We start from the raw sequence: 20,068 nt of genomic DNA, 5'->3' as shown, positions 1-20,068 counted from the left end.
TCTCCCGATTTGATTTCTTGAGCCCCTGGAAGCCGCAATTTTCGTCCGATTTGGCTGAAACTAAGCATGTAGTGTTTTGTTATGACTTTTAACAACTGTGTCAAATACGGTTCAAATCGCTCTATAACCTGATGTAGCTCCCATATAAACCGATCTCCTGATTTGACTTCTTGAGTCCTTACAAGCCGCAATTTTTGTCCGATTTTACTGAAATTTTGCATGCGGTGTTCTGTTACGACTTCCAACGACTCTGCCAGGAACGGTCCAAATCGGTTTATAACCGATAAACGGTCTCCCATGTAAACGGTCTCCCGAATATCCTTTTTCGGTTTCAAGTAGCTTAAATTTTTGCTGGTTTGACAAAAATTTGGTATGAAAAATAATATTATGCCCTTCAACCAAATTTATTTTGTATAAATTATTAACAGAATCTATGGTGGTGGGCTCCTAAGATTCAGTCCGACCGAACTTAGCACGCTTTTACTTGTTTACTCTGAAATACCCTTCATTTCAGCCCCTAATTGCCTGAAAAATATCAGTTTCGTGTTCCACTCTCAAATACCTTTTACTTGAGCCCCAAATTGACAAGATCAACAAAAACATTCTATTCGGGGGTTGTTATGGGGGTGGGACATTTAGACATTTGCTCCCGAATGTTGTTTTCAGATTCGTGCTCTACTCACAAATATTATTCATTTGAGCCTTGTAATGCCGGTTTAAGGGGGTATTTAGGGGTGCAGCGGCGACCCTGAAAAGCGAATTGGCCCTGAAAAAAATCAGATTCGTTCTCTACTCTAAAACACCATATTACCAAGGTCAGCAAATGCATCCAATTTGGGGTTTTATTGAGGTGGGGCGGATATATAGGCACTTTAAACCTATAGTTGTTATCAGATTCATGCTTTACTTTGAATTACCTTTCATTTGAGCCCCATATTGACATGGATGATAAATCTGATCGTTGTAGGGGTGGAGCCCCCAATCACTTGGTCGCATATTGAGATATCATATTTGTTTTCTACTTTCAAGTATCTTTCATGTGAGACCCATATTATCATTATTGGTTTATATATCCATTTTTCGGTCTTTGAGGTGGGGCAGTCCCCTTAGCCAACTCACCCCAAATTTACATACCGAATGTTTGTTTTTAGGTTACAATAAGAGTGAGATCTGTCGTTTTTGTGAATTAGGTTATGGAGGAGGTTCGGCTGGGTCAAATCTTGAATACTCACCACCATATATTCCGCAAAAAAAATTTGCCTTTATTAACTCAGTTAATATTTGAACTCTGTTACTATCAGTATATTGACAGATTCGGATCATACCAACTTTCAGCCAAATTAGATAAAAATTGAGAAGCCAAATCCGTGAATCGTTTTATATGTGGATCCCAAAAAATTCACTTTTTCCAATTTCGGACGCCATTCAAAATTCACTTTTTGTTGTGTTATTGTTGACCGATCATAATATTTCGTATTTCGCTAATAAGGATTAAAAGGAATAAAAATGAAGGCTTTAAAAACAAATACTTTTTAGAAGTCATAGAAAAACACCACCTCAGAAATATCTAGCAAATCGACTAATAATTGCTTCCTCCAGAGGCTCAAAAAGTCAAATTAGGAGATCTGTTTATATGGCAGCTATATCAAGTTATCAACCGATTAAGAACTTGGAACAGTTGTTGGAAATCATACCAAAACGACATGTGCAAAATTTCAACCAAACTGGGCTTCTAGAGGGTGCGCCCTCGTCTAGAATAAGAAGTCTAATCGGGTGATTAGTTTATATGGTGGCTATATCAGGTTACGCACTGACTTAGACCATACTTGGCCCAGTTGTTGCAAGTCATAAATAAAAATTTAAACAAAATTTTAGCCAATATCGGATAAGAAATTCGCCGTCTAGAAGTTCAAGAATCGATTTATTTACTTTTTGCTTGCTTTTGAAAAAAAGTGTAAAAAAGTATATTTGATTAAAGTTCATTCTAAGTTTTATTAAAAATGCATTTACTTTACTTTAAAAAAATCCGCAATTACTTTTTGGGCAACCCAATATTTGTGCAAAATTTCAAGCGCCTAGCCTTACTCCTGCGAAAGCTAGCGCGCGTTCGACAGACAGATGAACGGACATGGCTAAATCAAATTAAAATTTCATGACGATCAAGATATATAAACTTAATGGGGTCTTTGATTCATATTTGTAGGTGTTACAAACGGATTGAAGAAATTCCGTTTATAACACCTGTTTAAGCAGTTTTTTTCTCCGATCATAATTTGATATCTATAGTCCATAGCCATTGTTGGATCCGTTCCCTTTTGGTCCCGGTTTTATTCCATGGCAACTGCTTCACTAGGCGTTTTTTAAAAACATGCAATTATTGGCATTACTTTCCTCTGAATTCTTTGTTTTAAATTTATTTTCAATTTAGTAGTATAATTGGCCATAAATTATATACAGTGTTGTTGATTACAAAAGAGGGGCAATAAGAAAGACATTACTGAGTTTCTTCATGAAGTTCATTGTCCTTTTAAATAGTGCCGCCATAGACTATTTGCTATTTAAATTTCAAAAACAAACTTGCTTATTGTATAAATAATAGTCCCCTTGAACTCAATGTAATGACCATTTGTAATTGCATTTCAACTACAATAATGTGCACATTGGGATGAAATAACATTAACATTAATAACATTCATCAGATCAACTGGATATCCAGCAACATGGATGTATGCAGAAGTCTTAGAATAATACTCACCCATGGACCTCATATGGAATGGGAAGGGTCCCCAGCTTAAAATTTTAATTAAAGTAGGGAAAGGCAAAAGTCGGGTTGTGCCGACTATCCTATAACCCTACCCTATAAGTGAATTGGAAAATAATACTATATGGAGGATATGTTTCATTTTAAACCAATTTAATGGACCGGGTCCTCAGTTGGGTAATAAATAATACATACGTGCCAAAATTCGAGCAAATCTGTTCAAAATTGTAATAAGTACTGCTCTAAAAGTGCAAATAGGGTTTTGAATATAAATGAGAGATATATATTAATGTAAACCGGAATACACATAAAAGTCATGGAAGAAGGTTAGGTTTTAGTCTATATCGGATGAAAATTGAGGCTCAAGAAGATAAATCGGGAGGTCAGTTTATATGGGAGCTATATCAAGTTTTTGACCGATTTAGACCGTACTTAGCACAGTTATTGGAAGTCATAATAGAACACTATTTGCAAAACTTCAACCAATTCGGACCAAAATTGTGGCTTCCATGGGCTTAAGAAGTCAAATCGGGAGATCGGTTTATATGAGAGCTATATCAGGTTTTTAAACCGATTTGGACCGTACTTAGAACAGTTGTTGGAAGTCATAACATTACACCACATGCAAAACTTCAGCCAAATCGGACAAAAATTGTGGCTTCCATGGGCTCAAGAACTCAAATCGGGGGATCGGTTTATATGGGAGCTATTGGGTTCTTCAACGATTTGGACCGTACATGGAACAATTTTTGGAAGTTTTGACATAACACCACATGCAAAACTTCAGCCAAATGGGGAAAAAAATTGAGGCTTCCATGGACTCTAGAAGTCAAATCGGGAGATCGGTTTATATATAAGGTTCTCGACCGATTTGAACCGTACTTAGGTCTATTATTATGAGTCATAACAGAATACTATGTGCAAAATTTCAGGCAAATCGAATAAAAATAAAGGCTTCCAGGGGCTCAAGAAGTCAAATCGGGAGAACGGTCCGTCATGGCTATTTCGAATCAGAATTTCGAGACGATCAAGAATATATATAATTTATGGGGTCCTAGAACAATATTTCGAGGTGTTACAAACGGAATGACTAGATTAGTGGGGTATAAAAAAAACACCCATAAAATTCAGAAAAATGTATGAATTCTTTATTTGAGTCGATAGTACGGTCCATATAATTTAATGTTGAGCGTAATTGCTCCTCAAATGGTCCATCCGCTTAATCCAATGTTGTCTTCCAATGCGTCAATTGAATCAGGCTTGCCTGTATAGACATGAACTTTTACAAAGCCCCACAAAAAATTGTCTAAAGTCGTTAAATCGCACGATCTAGCCTGCCAATTGACCGGTTCCGAATGTGCAATAAAATGTTCACCGTACTCGCCTCTCAATAAGTTAATTATTGTGCGTGCTGTGTGGCATGTGGCACCGTGCTGTTGAAACCAGCAAGAAAAGGTTGGATATTACCTCACGGTAGTCCTCACCATTCACAGTTTACGTTACGATTAGCGTCATATTTGAAGAAGTACGGTCCAATGATGCCACCAGCCCATAAACCGCACCAAACTGTAACTTTTATTCTGGATGTATTGGAAGCTCTTGCAATATTTCTGGCTGATCTTCACTCCAAAATCGATTATTCTGCTTATTTACGTACCCATTGAGCTAAAAATGAGCTTTGTCGCTTTGTGGAAGAAGCACACGATAAACTTTCTCAACAGAGCACGCATTTTGATAATAAAATTCAATAATTTGCAAGCGTTGTTCGTTTGTAAGACGATTCATGGTTAAATTATCGACCTAACTGACAGTGAAACAAAACACAAAACGTGCGTGAGCTGTTGACACCAGTGTTGTCAGAAACATAATAGCTAAAAAATCACCCTTTATATGCAGCTCGTGTGCCTTTGTTCGGATATCGCATTGTTGTTATTTTACACTTGGTTGATTGGCCGGGATTTACTATCACCATACAAAGACAACTTATAATTGTCAACTGTTTAAGGGTGCCCATCACTGTTCTAATCTGCTCGATGTACCTATCAATGCACTTAGCTCCTCTCCCTCTCAGTGTGGCAAACAATTTCACAAAGTTACAATACCCTATACCACAGTGGTGAGTCGGAGGCCTCAGTTAGTATGTCCGCCTATGACTCTGAACGCCTGGGATCGAATCCTGGCGAGATCATCAGAAAAAATTTTCAGCGGTGGTTTTCCCCTCCTAATACTGGCAACATTTGTGAGTTACTTTGCCATGTAAAACTTCTCTCCAAAGAGGTGTCGCACTGCGGCACGCCGTTCGGACTCGGCTATAAAAAGGAGGCCCCTTATCATTGAGCTTACAACTTGAATCGGACTGCAGCCATTGATATGTGAGAAGTTTGACGCTGTTCCTTAGTGGAATATTCATGGGCAAAATTTGCATTTACCGCAGTGCTGGTGAAATTCCAATGGAAGAAATTCCCCTTCCTTTTGAGGTTATCACCCTATGTTTACAATACACCATGCTAATACAGGTATCTTCTATATTCACCTCATCTTTGATAATCCACTCAGCTTTCATTGTAATTGCAGTTTTTATTGTAACGTAGACTTATCTCAATGAGTACTGCCAATGGTCTTTCACTTAACCTTACAATTATCTTAAAGATTTAACATTATTTTACAGTGTTATAATTATACCCTATACCACTACTGTGGTACAGGGTATTATAGATTAGTGCTTTTATTTGTAACACCCAAAAGGAAAAGAGATAGACCCATTGATAAGTATACTGATCGACTCAGGATCACATTCTGATTCGATTAAGCTGCGTCCGTCTGTCTGTCCATGTTAATTTGTGTACAAAGTACAAGTAGCAGTTTTCGTCCGTTCGTCTTAAAATTTGGTACAGGCATGTTTTTCGGCCTAGAGACAAAGCCTATTGAAATTGGAAAAAATCTGTTCAGATTTGGATATAGGTCCCATATATATGTTCGTCAGATTTTCAGTAATATTGCAATAAAATGGTCATTTGTTAACCGATTCTCTCGAAATTTGGCAGGAAGGATTTCTTCATTACTCTCGACATTACTGGTGAATTTCATGGAAATCAGTTCAGATTTAGATATAGCTCTCATATATATATATAGCCCGATTTTCACTCCTAGAGCCACTACAAGCGCATTTATTGACCAATCTTCACAAAACTTCGTACAACGATTTCGTCGATAACTGTTACAGTATCTGAGAAGTTTGCTCGAAGTCGGTTCATATTTGGATATAGCTCCCATATATATGTTCGTCCGATTTTCAGTAATAATGCAATAAAATGGTAATTTCTTAACCGATTCTCTCGAAATTTGGCAGGAAGGACTTTTTTATGACTCTCGATATTACTGATTAATTTCATGGAAATCGGTCTAGATTGAGATATAGCTGCCATATATATATATCGCCCGATTTTAACTTCTAGAATCACAGCAAGCGCATTTATTGACCCATCTTGTCAAAATTTTGTAAAACGCTTTTCTCGATGACTGCCTTAGTATCTGAGAAGTTTCCTCGAAATCGGTTCAGATTTAGGTATAGGTGCCGTATGTATGTTCGTCCGATTTTGAGAAATATTGCAAGAAAGTGCTCATTTTTTAACCGATTCTCTCGAAATTTTGTAGGAAGGATTCTCTTATGACTCTCGATATTGCTGGCGAATTTCATGGAAATCGGCCCAGATTTGGATATAGCTGTCATATATATGTATATCGCCAGATTTTCACCCCAAGAGCCACTGCAAGCGCATTTATTGACCCATCTTGCCAAAATTTTGCAAAACGCTTTCCTCGACGACCACCACAGTATCTGAGAAGTTTGCTCGAAATCAGTTCAGATTAAGGTATAGCTCTCATATATATGTTCATCCGATTTTAGGTAATTTGCAATAATGTTGTCATTTGTCAACCGTAGTTATTACAGTTTGAACATATTTGCTCACCGGGGTCCTTCAAAATTGGTTCAGAATTGGATATAGCTCCCACATTGTACTTATAGGTAAAGTAAGTAGGGTATAATACAGTCGTTCCTTACCGACTTTTGCCCTTCCTTACTGGTTTTTATAATAATTGCAACTTCTAACAGCCTAATTTACAATGCTTACAGTTCAGAGCAATCAGAAGGAGAGCAACACTTGAAGCAAACACTTGGCGTGGTGGGTCGTTTAACACGGATAGTAAAATGGGAGATAACACAGCTCAAGTTCCTTTGACTTACTATGTCGCTTTAATTCTAACATTGATGCTATCGCCAATTATGGCCTTGATAGTTGGCATTAGAGAATTATTCCATAAATCCAAAGAGCACGATATAAAAGGTGAAGTAGCTGTCATAACTGGTGCCGCCAGAGGTTTGGGTCGTGAAATAGCCATTGAATTGGCCAAAAGGGGTTGTCACATAGCTGTGGTAGATATTTTGGAAGATGCCTCAAAGGAGACTGCCAAATATTTAAGTGAAACTTTCAAAATAAAGGCCAAGCCCTATAAGGTAAGCATTTGCCGAATAGAGTTGTAAAATTTAACGAATTTCGAAATCTTTTAGGTTGATGTATCCAACCATGACGAACTGATTGATTTTCATCGCTCGGTAATTCAGGATTTTGGAGATGTTACCATTTTGATAAACAATGCCGGTTTGTTAAGTCTTGCCGATAGTAATCCTTTGGATTTTGAGGAAATTCAAAAAATCATTACCGTCAACTTTACCTCCCACCTGTGGATGAATCAACTCTTTTTGCCCCGCATGAAGGAGTTAAATCGTGGTCACATCATGGCCATTTCTTCACTTTCCGCCCTAGTCACTGCGCCTTTTGTGCAAATATATGCGCCAACCAAAAGTGCGGTTACGGCTTATATGGCCTCTTTAAGAGCTGATATGAAAAGTGGAAAATATGGAATAAAAGTGACCACCATAATGCCAACATTTCTAAATACCAATCAGCAAGTAAATGAATTTATAAGTTTTACTGGCTATGATAAGTGGATGCCTCCTATAGATGGCGCCGGTGTAGCCCAGCAAGCAGTGCAGGCAATGCTGCAGGGCCTAGAGGAGATAACTTTGCCCCGTATAGCTAGTTTTATCTTCAAATTACATGGGTATTGATTATCATGGCATAGAAATCTGTTGGCAATTCTTTGAATAATGGCAACCTCCATTTTATTACAGACTATACCCTACTTGGCTGCGTGATGGAATTCAAGGATTGCTTGGTGCCAAGGTGCAGGTGGTAGAACTTCGTAATAAGCTAGCATCCCAAAATTGATGTATTATTTTCTATACCCCTACACTACCACTGTGATACAGGGTATAATAACTTAGTGCATTTGTTTGTTACACCCAGATGGAAGTAAGCTAGACCCATTGATAAGTGTACCGATCCACTCAGAATCAGTTACTGCTTTGTCCGTCTGTATGTCTGTCTGTCCATGTTAATTTGTGTACAAAGTACAGGTCGCAAATGTCTTTCCGATCATCTTCAAATTTGGTACAGGCATGTTTTTCGGCCTAGAGACAAAGCCTATTGAAATTGTAGAAAGTCGGCTCAGATTTAGATATAGCTTCCATAAACAGCTGTGTTCAAAATAATAGTAGTGGTGCCACCTCATATTTTCACAAGTCAAACTTGTTGGTATATCAACATCCAATTTAAATGATATTCTAAGGGTATTTAAAACGTTAAGCAAGGATTAAAATTACAAATAAAAGCTCTTATTAAATATTATATTTTAGATGCCATTGATTGTTTTCTTGTTTGGTCTTTAAATCGCTTTGTGAGAAAAATAGGGGTATGAATGATTTGTTATAAAATTATATAAAATCGAGTAAAAATTGCGCCCTCCAGTTGTTCAGAGTGTCAATTTGGGAGATCGGTTTATATGGTAGCAATTGATAGCCTATCAACCGATCAAGACCATACTTGGTACATTCCGGACCCATTTTTTTCCAATGAAACCAAAACGTCATAAGCAAATTTTCAATAAAATTGAATAAGAATTGCGCCCTCTAGAAGCTCAAGAAGTCGCATCGGGAGATCGGTTTATATGGCGGCTATATAAGGTTATGGACTGATTTAGACCATACTTTGCACAGTTGTCGGACGGCATTCCTCAGCATTATGTGCAAAAATTCCGACAAATCGGATAAGAAATAAGCCTTCTAGAAGCTGAAGGAGTCGCAAGATCGGTTTTTTTGGAAGTGATACCAAAACACCACCTGAAAAATTTTCAGCCAAATCCGAAAAGAATTGCGCCCTCTAGAGGCTCAATGGGTCAAGACCCAAGATCGGTTTATATGGCAGCTATATCAAAACGTAGGCCGATTTGGCCCATTTGCAATCCCAACTGACCTACACTAGTAAGATATGTTTGTGCAAAATTTCAAGCTTCTAGCTTTACTTCTTCGAAAGTTAGCGTGCTTTCGACAAACGGACGGACGGACAGACAGACGGACGGACGAAGGTACATGGCTAGATCAACTTAAAATGTCATTACGATGAAGAATATTTATTTACTTTGTGGAGTCTTAGAAGCATATTTCGAGGTTTAACAAACGGTGTGACGAAATTGGAGGAGGGTATGTCGCCTTTCCACAAATATACCGAAAAAGTACATGTCCGCTTTGTGGTCGTATTTTTATATCCACCACCATTGAATGAGGTGGTGGGTATAAAGTGTATATATATTCGAGGATCGTCTCGACATTCTGATTCGATCAAGCCATGTCCGTCCGTCTGTCGAAAACACTATAGCGGTCGAACATGTAAGGCTAGCCGCTTGAAATTTTGCACAGATACTTAATTTTGATGTAGGTCGTTGGGGATTGCAAATGGCCCATATCGGTTCGGATTTGGATATAGCTCCCATATAAACCGATCTACCGATTTGACTTCTTGAGCCCTTACAAGCCGCAAGTTTGGTTCAATTTGTCTGAAACTTAGCATGTAGTGTTCTGTTATAACTTCCTATGACTGTGTCAAGAACGGTCTAAATCGGTCTATATCCTGTTATTGCTCCCATATAAACCGATCTCCCGATTTGACTTCTTGAGCCCCTACAAGCCGAACTTTTTATCCGATTTGGCTGTAATTTTGCATGCAGTGATCTGTTATGACTTCCAACAACTGTGCTAAGTACGGTCTTAATCGGTCTATAACCTGATATAGCTCCCATATGAACCGATTTCCTGATTTGACTTCCTGAGTCCCTGGTAGCCGCAAATTTTGTCTGTTTTGGCGGAAATTTTACATATAATGTTTTATTTTGACTTCCAACAGCTGTAACAAGTACGGTTTAAATCAGTCTATAATCTGATATAGCTTCCATATAAACCGATCTCCCGATTTGACTTCTTGAGCACTTACAAGCAGCAATTTTTGTCCGATTTGGCTGAAATTTTGAACAAAGCGTTCTGTTATGACTTCCAACAACTTTGCTGAATACGGTCCAAATCGGTCTTATATCCATATAAACCGATCACTCGATTTGACTTCTTGAACCCCTGGAAATCGCAGTTTTTGGACGATTTGGCTGAAACTATGTATGTGGTGTTCTGTTATGACTTTCAGCAACTGTGCCAAGTACGGTCCAAATCGGTTCATAACCTGAAATAGCTCGATATAAACCGATCTCCCGATTTGATTTCTTGAGCCCTTACAAGCCACAGTTTTCGTCTGATTTGGCTGAAATTTTGAACAAAGCGTTCTGTTATGGCTTCCAACAACTACGATACGTACGATCTAAATCGGTCTATAACCTGATATAGCTCCTACATAAACCGATCTCCCATTTTGATTTCTTGAACCCCTGAAAGTCGCAATTTGTGTCCGATTTTGCTGAAATTTTGTATATAGTGTTCCTTTGTGACTCTCAATAACGGTGCCATGTACGTTTCAAATTTGTGTATAACCTGATATAGTTCCCATATAAACCGATCTCCCAATTTGACTTCTTGAGCCCCTGGAAGCCTCAAATTTCATCCGATTTGGCTGATTTGCGCATAGTGTTCTATTATGACTCCTAACAACTGTACCTAGTACGGTCCAAATCGATCAAGGACATGATATAGCTTCCATATAAACCGATCTCCCGATTTGACTTCTTAAGCCCATACAAGCTGCCATTTTTGTCCATTTGGCTGAAATTTTGCATGTAATATTCTGTTATGGCTTCCAACAACTGTGCTAATACGGTTCAAATCAGTCTATAACCTGATATAGCTCTCATATAAACAGGTCTTTCGATTACCTTATTTCGGTTCCTAGAAGCTTTAATTTTTGCTGGTTTGGCAGAAGTTTGGTATGTAGCATAAAATTATTCCCTGAGTCTAAATGTAGTTTGTAAAATTTTTTAGCAGAATCCATGATGGTGGGTTCCCAAGATTCGGCCGGTCCGAACTTAACACACTTTTACTTATTTTTTCTTAAAGCTAAGTATTATGTAGTCGACTCCACCCGACTTTTGCCTTTCCTAACTTTTTTAACTTGATTTTATTATTAGTTTCCTAAATTTTTTCATTTCGAGCACCCATGCCATATGTGTTCACAACTTTAAAATCCATTGAGGATTTCTTGGAGTAAGTTTTTGGAATTTTGAAGTGTTCCTAACTTTGAACTACAGTGGCAAAAGTTCTCAATAATTTTTCTGCAATTTCGCCTTTTCATATCGGATCTACTTTTAAAACCCGTAGCAAGCAAACAACTAACGTCCATAAATTTGCATGTAATTGTTCACATTATTTAATAATTGCGGACTGACAAAGTTCACTTCTCCTTTTACATTGAGAAGCTCTTAATAAGTAAAACATACAACAAAATACGCTCGTAATTACTCGTCAAAAACTAATTAACCATTGATAAAACATTATAAAGGGTGATTTTTTTGAGGTTAGGATTTTCATGCATTAGTATTTGACAGATCACGTGGGATTTCAGACATGGTGTCAAAGAGAAAGATGCTCAGTATGCTTTGACATTTCATCATGAATAGACTTACTAACTAGCAACGCTTGCAAATCATTGAATTTTATTACCAAAATCAATGTTCGGTTCGAAATGTGTTCAAATTTTGACAAATTTTGTTCAGCGATGAGGCTCATTTCTGGTTGAATGGCTACGTAAATAAGCAAAATTGCCGCATTTGGAGAGAAGAGCAACCAGAAGCCGTTCAAGAACTGCCCATGCATCCCGAAAAATGCACTGTTTGGTGTGGTTTGTACGCTGGTGGAATCATTGGACCGTATTTTTTCAAAGATGCTGTTGGACGCAACGTTACGGTGAATGAACACATTTCGAACCGAACACTGATTTTGGTAATAAAATTCAATGATTTGCAAGCGTTGCTCGTTAGTAAGTCTATTCATGATGAAATGTCAAAGCATACTGAGCATCTTTCTCTTTGACACCATGTCTGAAATCCCACGTGATCTGTCAAATACTAATGCATGAAAATCCTAATCTCAAAAAAATCACCCTTTAGTTCGAAGCTCTTTAAATTATAACCACAAGCTTACGTCTGTCTGCTGGGGTACAGCTCACCGGTGGCAGGGCAATTACAGAAATTTATTTGTGTTAGTGACAGAGAGGAAAAGGGCAAATTATATTCGTTTTAAAAGGTTTTAATTAGTTAGCAGCACTTAATCTTGGGTCAGACTTAAATTCTTGTCGGAGATCTGTGAGCTGTTTGGGGTAATCGCTGCAACGTGATTCGCTCACTGCGGGGATATGGTATTAAATCACGGGGAGGCGGCCATGGACAGATGTGTGTTCGCAGACTCAGCAGCTCTTATGTCTGACGGACAAAAAGGAGAGGTGCTGGCTATATGGATCTCGTTGACGTGATTCACTCACGGAGTGGGTACGGCACTAAATCACGCAGTGGCGGTCGTTGACAAAAGGCACGAATGTGTGTTCGCGGGCTCTGCGGCTCTTATGTCTGAAGGTCACAAAGGTGAGGTGCTGGCTATGTGGATCTCGTTGACGTGAATCACTCACGGAATGGTTACGGCACTGAATCACGGTGTGGCGGTCGTGGACAGATGGCACGAGTGTGTGGTCGTGGGCTCTGCGGCTCTTATGTCTGAGGGACAAAAAGGTGAGGTGCTGGCTATGTGGATCTCGTTGCCGTGATTCACTCACGGAGTGGGTACGGCACTAAATTACGGAGTGGCGGTCGTGGACAGATGGCACGAGTGTGTGTTCGCGAGCTCGGCGGCTCTTATGTCTGAAGGTCACAAAGGTGAGGTGCTGGCTATGTGGATCTCGTTGACGTGATTCACTCACGGAATGGTTACGGCACTAAATCACGGAGTGGTGGTCGTGGACAAATGGCGTGAGTGTGTGTTCGCGGGCTCTGCGGCTCTTATGTCTGAAGGTCACAAAGGTGAGGTGCTGGCTATGTGGATCTCGCTGACGTGATTCACTCACGGAATGGTTACGGCACTAAATCACGGAGTGGCGGTCGTGGACAAATGGCGCGAGTGTGTGTTCGCGGGCTCTGCGGCTCTTATGTCTGAAGGTCACAAAGGTGAGGTGCTGGCTATGTGGATCTCGTTGACATGATTCACTCACGGAGTGGGTACGGCATTAAATTATGGTGTGGCGATCGTGGATAGATGGCATTTATATGTATCGCCCGATTTTTTAATGGCCGTAGTATCTACAATTTTCAATCGATCTGCACAAATTTGGCACGGATTGTTTTGTTATTGAGTTAAAGAAGGTTGAGTTAAAGAAGCGAGCCCGGTTCCGCTAGTCTACTGACTGACTGACTGATCATCGCCCAGCCCAAACGACTAAAGCTAGAATCATGAAATTGTTCACGAATGTTGGTTTTGGGTCAAAGGCTCGGGACAAGGCTGGATTTATGATATTCGTATGTCTGGGTACTAAAAAGTACCTAAAAGTACGAAATGGTACATATTTGCCCAGCGTGCATGGAAAATATGAAAGAGCGTCTCAAAAAAATTTAGTTTTGGTAAAAAAAAATGGAAAATATTATCGGAAGTGAGAGAAATAGTACGTTTAGTAACGCAATTGATACTATTTGGTACATTCTTAACTAGAGCTCTGACTTTTGGAACTTAGGTACAGTTACCCTTAATTGGGTAACTGTAACAGCTTTTGGAAATTTGTACATTTAGGTACTAAAAAAAGTACCAATAAGGTACGAAATGTGTGAAATTTTCACAGGGCGGATGGATAGAGGTAGAAGTTTGAAATTTAACTTAAAAGACATCTAGTCCAAAAGGATGAGGGTGAAAAGAAAAAACGGAAAAATACTTCTGGCAAGGGGAGAAAACGTACTTTTGGTACTGCAATTGGTATCAATTGGTACTTTCAGTTCAGATGGAGCATGAGGCTGATACTTGGCATGTAGGTACAATTAAGATATATATGATGGATGACATCTATTCGCCATTCGCACATTTTGGCACCAAATTTGGTACTTTCTTCATGTGACTAAATGATCTACTAAAAATTCATACATTTTGGTACCAAAATTGGTACTATTATGTACGTTATGTACAGAGGGAGTTTGTGGTCTGAAATTTGGAAAAATATGATGGTTGACTAAATAATCTATTCACATTTGTACATTTTGATACCATTTGATACTTTTTTTACAAATGGAGCTATTATGCCAAGTGAATACTCAACCCCAAAGAGGTGTCGCACTGTGCCACGCCATTCGGGCTCTGCTATAAAAAGGAGGTCCCTTATCATTGAGCTTAAAACTTTGAATCATCGATATGTGAGAAGTTTGCCCCTGTTCCTTAATGGAATGTTCATGGAAATAATTCGTTAGAGCTGTTATTCGATCTTAAACAAAAAATTTTGAAGTTTTTTTATTTTTTATTTGCACTCGTAAACACATATAAATGTACAAACCTGTTTGGAATTCTGCCTTTAAATTTATTCTTATTCTAGATAAAACTTAAAAGGTTTTATAATAAGACTATACTACCGTTATTGAAGTCTGTATATCACCGTTTTTATCGCTGCATTGCTTTAACTTTTCATGCAGTTCATCAGCATTAAATTTCGGACTTAAGCATCTCACAAACCAGTCTCGCTGCCAAGTGGTGCCAAATCTGCAACAACAATTCCAAAAGAAATATTGAAAACAAGTAAAAGCGTGCTAAGTTCGGCCGGGCCGAATCTAATATACCCTCCACCATGGATCGCATTTGTCGAGTTCTTATCCCGGTATCTCGTCTTAGGATAAAAGAATAAAATTTCTATGGTATTGGAGCTATATCAAGTTATGGTCCAATTCGGAGCATAACTGAATCGAATGTAGGAAACCAAAGTAAAATTTCAGCCAAAAGGAAAAAGAATTGCGCCCTTTAGGGGCTCAAGTAATAAAATAGGGAGATAGTTTATAGGGAAGCTGTATCAGGTTATAGACTAATTCAGACCATATTTGACACGTATTTTGAAGGTCATGAAAGAAGCCTTTGTCTAAAATTTCAGTCAAATCGTCTAATAATTGCGCCCTCTAGAGGCTCAAGAAGTCAAGAACCCAGATCGGTTTATATGGCAGCTATATCAGGTTATGGACCCATTCGGACCATATTTAGCTATATCAGGTTATGGACCCATTCGGACCATATTTAGCACAGCTGTTGAAAATAATAACAAAACATGCCATGCATAATATCAGCTAAATCGGATGAGAATTGAATACGTGCAAAATTTCAGCCAAAATGTATAATAATTGCGCCCTCTAGAGTCTCAAGATGTCAAGACCCCAGATCGGTTTATATGACGGCTATATCTGTTTATGGTCCCATTCGGACCATATTTAACACAGCTGTTGAAAGTCGTAACAAAACACGTCATGCATGATGTCAGCTAAATCGGATTAGAATTGCGCCTTCTACAGGCTCAAGAAGTTAAGATTTAAGGTCGGTTTATATTGCAGCTATATCAGGTTATGGACCGATTTAAACCATACTTGGCACAAAATCAGCCAAATTGGATAGGAATTGCGTCCTCTAGAGACTCAAAAAAGTCAAGATCCCAATTCGGTTTATATGAGAGCTATATCAGCTTATGGGCCGATTTCAACTGTACTCAGCACAGTAGTTGGAAATCATAACAAAACACCTCGTGGAAAATTTCAGCCAAATTGAATAAAAATTAAGTCCTCTAGTGGCTTAAAAAGTCAAGATCCAAGATCGATTTATATGGCGGCTATATCAAAATATGGACCGATATGACCCATTTACAATCCCAACTGACCTAGACTATTAAGAAGTATTTGTGCAAATTTCAAGAGGCTAGCTTTAATCCTTTGGAAGTTAGCGTTCTTTCGACAGACAGACGGACAGACAGACAGACGGACGGACAGACGAACGGACATGGCTAGATCGACTTCAAATATAATGACCATCAAAAATATATATACTTAATGGGGTCTTAGACGAATACTTCGAGGAGATACAAACAGAACGACAATGTAAGTATACCCCCATCCCATAGTGGAGGGTATCATAAAAGCAAAAAACATCACACAACTACTCATACTCTAGTAATTTGTAGGTAAGACTGGCCACTCGCGGCAATGATATCTCCTCAAGACCCTGCAATAATGCCTTTACGGCTTGTTCGGCAGCTACAGTGCTATCCAGGCAAGGAGTAATACTCTCATAGCCACTTAGGTCGACAAAATCCTTTTCATACTGGCGGCTATTCAAAAATGTTGGCATAATGGTGGTCACTCTGATTTTGTAATTCTCACATTTAAGATGTGCCCTTAGGGAGGCCATATACGCCCGAATGGCACTCTTGGTGGGGGCATAAATTTGCAGATAATCTGCAGGAAACAAGGCGCTTAAAGATGAAATGGCCATTATGTGACCACGATTTAATTCCTTCATACGCGTCAAAAAGAGTTGATTCATCCACAGGTGAGAGGTAAAGTTCAGGGTGACCATATTTTGTATTTCCTCATGGCGAACTGGATTGCTATCGGATATACGAAATATTGTGGCATTGTTTATCAGAATGGTCACATCGACGCCAAAATCATTCAGAACTTCGCTGCGAAAAGCCAGCAATTGATGGTAGTCGGTGATATCCACCTAAAATGGAAAAACTGCTAAAGTGATTTCGTAAAGTTTGCTTATGGCTTGATGCACCTTACCAAGTAGGCCTTGGCCTGAATGTTATGCGTATCCCTTAAATATTTGGCTGTATTCTCTGCTGCTTTCTGCAGAGTATCCACCACGGCTATGTGACATCCCCTTTTAGCCAACTCCAGAGCTATTTGACGACCCAAGCCTTGTGCAGCCCCAGTGATAACCGCCAATCTACCTTGTATTTGATCCTCTTTTCTTCCGCAGACTAATGCATTGATCATGGCGGTAATCAAAAACCACGGAAATAACAACAAAGCTGCTAAGAAATGCAAATAGTATGCCAGACGTCGGGGAATGCTACTACAATACGCCATGACCGCGAGTCAAAGTGTTTGCTTTGGTTGATGTTTAGATTCTGACTTCATCTTGATATTTATCAAATCTTAATTCATAACAAAATGGTATGCCAACAATAATAGGTGTGTTTTACTGATTGGATTAACTAATGTCGCTGGCATTAGTAGGGGGGACAATCCTCACATTTTATCAATTATGCCAAATTTAAGGGAAATCAGATAATGAATAAGACTTTTATAGGACCAATAGCTTAAATACTGATTTCCCGATTTAAGCCATATCTAACTATAACCCGATCTCCACCACACATCGGTATGGTCGTTGAGAAGACTAACCCCAGCTCACTGTGCCAAATTTTGGAGAAATCGGGTGATAAATGCACAAAAGCTTAAATCGGGAGATTGGTATATATGACAGCTATGCGTAGATATGGTCCGATCTCAAGAGTATCAAGGGATCTAATATAACTCACTATTCTACATTTCAGCAACGTCGGTTTAAAAAATTGCCTTTTATGATCTTAAGAAGTCTTACTGGGAGATCGAAGAATTGAGCCTTTTAGGGGCTCAAAAAGTAAAATAGGGAGATCGGTTTATAGGGGAGCTATATCAGGCTGAAGACCGATTCAGACCATATTTGACACGTATATTGAAGGTCATGGGAGAAGCCATAGTAGAAAATTTCAGCCAAATCGGATAATAATTACGCCCTCTTGAGGCCCAAGAAGTCATGATGCCAGATCGGTTTAAATGGCAGCTATTTCAGGTTATGGACCGATTTGAACCATATTAAAGAAAGTTGTTGGAAGTCATAACAAAATACCTCATGCAAAATTTCAGCTAAATCGGATAGGAATTGCGCCCTCTAGAGGCTCAAGAAGTCAAGACCCAAGATCGGTTTATATGGCAGCTATATCAAAACATGAACCGATTTGAACCATACTTGGCGTAGTTGTTGGAAGTGCTACCAAAACACTACATGCAAAATTTCAATAAGATCGGACGACAATTGCGCCCTCTAGAGGCTCAAGAAGTCAAGACCCAAGATCGGTTTATATGGCAGCTATATCAGAACATGGACTGATGTAAACCATACTTAGCGTAGTTGTTGGAAGTGATACCAAAACACTACGTGCAAAATTTCAATAAGATCGGACGACAATTGCGCCCTCTAGAGGCTCAAGAAGTCAAGACCCAAGATCGGTTTATATGGCAGCTATATCAGAACATGGACTGATGTAAACCATACTTAGCGTAGTTGTTGGAAGTGATACCAAAACACTACGTGCAAAATTTCAAAAAAATCGGATAAGAATTGCGCACTCTAGAGGCTCAAGAAGCCAAGACCCGAGATCGATTTATATGGCAGCTATATCAAAACATGAACCGATTTGAACCATACTTAGCGTAGTTGTTGAAAGTGCTACCAAAACACTACGTGCAAAATTTCAATAAAATCGGATAAAAATTGCGCCCTCTAGAGGCTCATGAACTCAAGACCCAAGATCGGTTTATATGGCAGCTATATCAAAACATGAACCGATTTGAACCATACTTAGCGTAGTTGTTGGAAGTGATATCAAAACACTACGTGCAAAATTTCAGTAGGATTGGACGACAATTGCGCCCTCTAGAGGCTCAGGAAGTCAAGACCCAAGATCGGTTTATATGGCAGCTATATCAAAACATGGACAGATTTGGCCCTTTTACAACACCAACCAACCTACATTAATACTCCTCCTACACTAATACTACTCCTTCGAAAGTTAGCGTGCTTTCGTCAGACAGACGGACTGATAGACAGACGGGTGGACATGGCTAGATCGACTTAAAATATCATGATGATCACGAATATATATACTTTATGGGCGCTTAGACGAATATTTCGAGGAGTCACAAACATAATGACGAAATTAGTACACCCCCATCGTATGGTGGAGGGTATAAAAACTTTATTTTAGCTAGCGATACTCTCATTAGGAGTTTGGGGAATGAGAGTGGTGATTTGTGGGATAGGGGGTGGTATTGACCACCAGAAACTTGGTCCCAAAAGTGGGTATCCATTTCGTGCTCTTCTCCCAAATACCTTTTATTTGAGCCCCATATTGCCATGGTCGGTAAATATGTATGTCCGATTTAGAGGTGTTTTGGGGGGCCTGAAAAACTATCGGCATCGTGATCTACTCTCAAATACCACTTATTTAAACCCCATATTGCCCTTGGTTTATGGGATGAGGCGTCCCCTAAAAACTTGTTCCCACTTTTGGATATCAGATTCGAGTTATACTTCCCAATGCCTTTATTTAAGCCCCATATTGCCATGTGAAAGATTTAGGGGTGTTTTGGGGAGTGGGGTGGTCCCCCAATCACTAAGCCCTGAAAATTTTTTCCGATCATATTCTAATCTCAAATATAATTAGTCGGAACCCCATATTGCCATCAGTTTAAGGAGAGTATATGGGAGGAGGCGTCACCCAAAACACTTGGCCCCAAAAAAATGAAATCAAAATCGTTTTCTAATCTCAAATACCTTTTATTTGAGCCACATATTGCAATAGTCAGCAAATATGTACTCCACCCATGGGTGGTGTATTGGGAAAGGGGCTGTGCCCCAAATACATGGTCCCACTTTTGCCATATCATCAGTATCGTATTCTACTCCCAAATACCCTTATTTGTGCCCCATATTGCGATAGTCAGTAATAATTGCTGGTTGTGGGGTGCCTTGGGAAAAGGATAGACACCGAAAGTGGATATCAATTTTGTGCTCTTTTCCCCTTTAACTTTCATTTGAGCCCAACATTGAGATTGTCGGTAAATATATCCGATTTAGGGGTGTTTTGG

At 39.1% G+C, this 20,068-nt stretch overlaps 2 protein-coding genes across 2 annotated transcripts; one reads left to right on the top strand and one right to left on the bottom strand.

The window, feature by feature from the left end:
• The first annotated feature begins 6,901 nt into the window (after window positions 1–6,901).
• On the top strand, window positions 6,902–8,518 carry LOC106082610 (17-beta-hydroxysteroid dehydrogenase 13). The gene is made up of 3 exons (XM_013245230.2): window positions 6,902–7,277; window positions 7,332–7,885; window positions 7,956–8,518. The coding sequence occupies exons 1-3, from the start codon at window positions 6,972–6,974 to the stop codon at window positions 8,050–8,052; spliced, it is 957 nt and encodes a 318-aa protein (XP_013100684.2). The 5' UTR covers window positions 6,902–6,971; the 3' UTR covers window positions 8,053–8,518.
• A 6,146-nt stretch (window positions 8,519–14,664) lies between these two features.
• Window positions 14,665–17,269, bottom strand: LOC106082607 (short-chain dehydrogenase/reductase family 16C member 6). The gene is made up of 3 exons (XM_013245228.2): window positions 16,934–17,269; window positions 16,315–16,871; window positions 14,665–14,876 (listed from the first exon to the last, which is right to left on the bottom strand). The coding sequence occupies exons 1-3, from the start codon at window positions 17,240–17,242 to the stop codon at window positions 14,741–14,743; spliced, it is 1,002 nt and encodes a 333-aa protein (XP_013100682.2). The 5' UTR covers window positions 17,243–17,269; the 3' UTR covers window positions 14,665–14,740.
• Between the last annotated feature and the right edge of the window lie 2,799 nt (window positions 17,270–20,068).

This window comes from Stomoxys calcitrans, chromosome 2 (assembly GCF_963082655.1).
Source record: "Stomoxys calcitrans chromosome 2, idStoCalc2.1, whole genome shotgun sequence".
NCBI classification, from domain to species: Eukaryota; Metazoa; Arthropoda; class Insecta; order Diptera; family Muscidae; genus Stomoxys; species Stomoxys calcitrans.
Note: the sequence above shows the minus strand (reverse complement) of the source record. Positions and strands in the feature narration are given on the sequence as shown.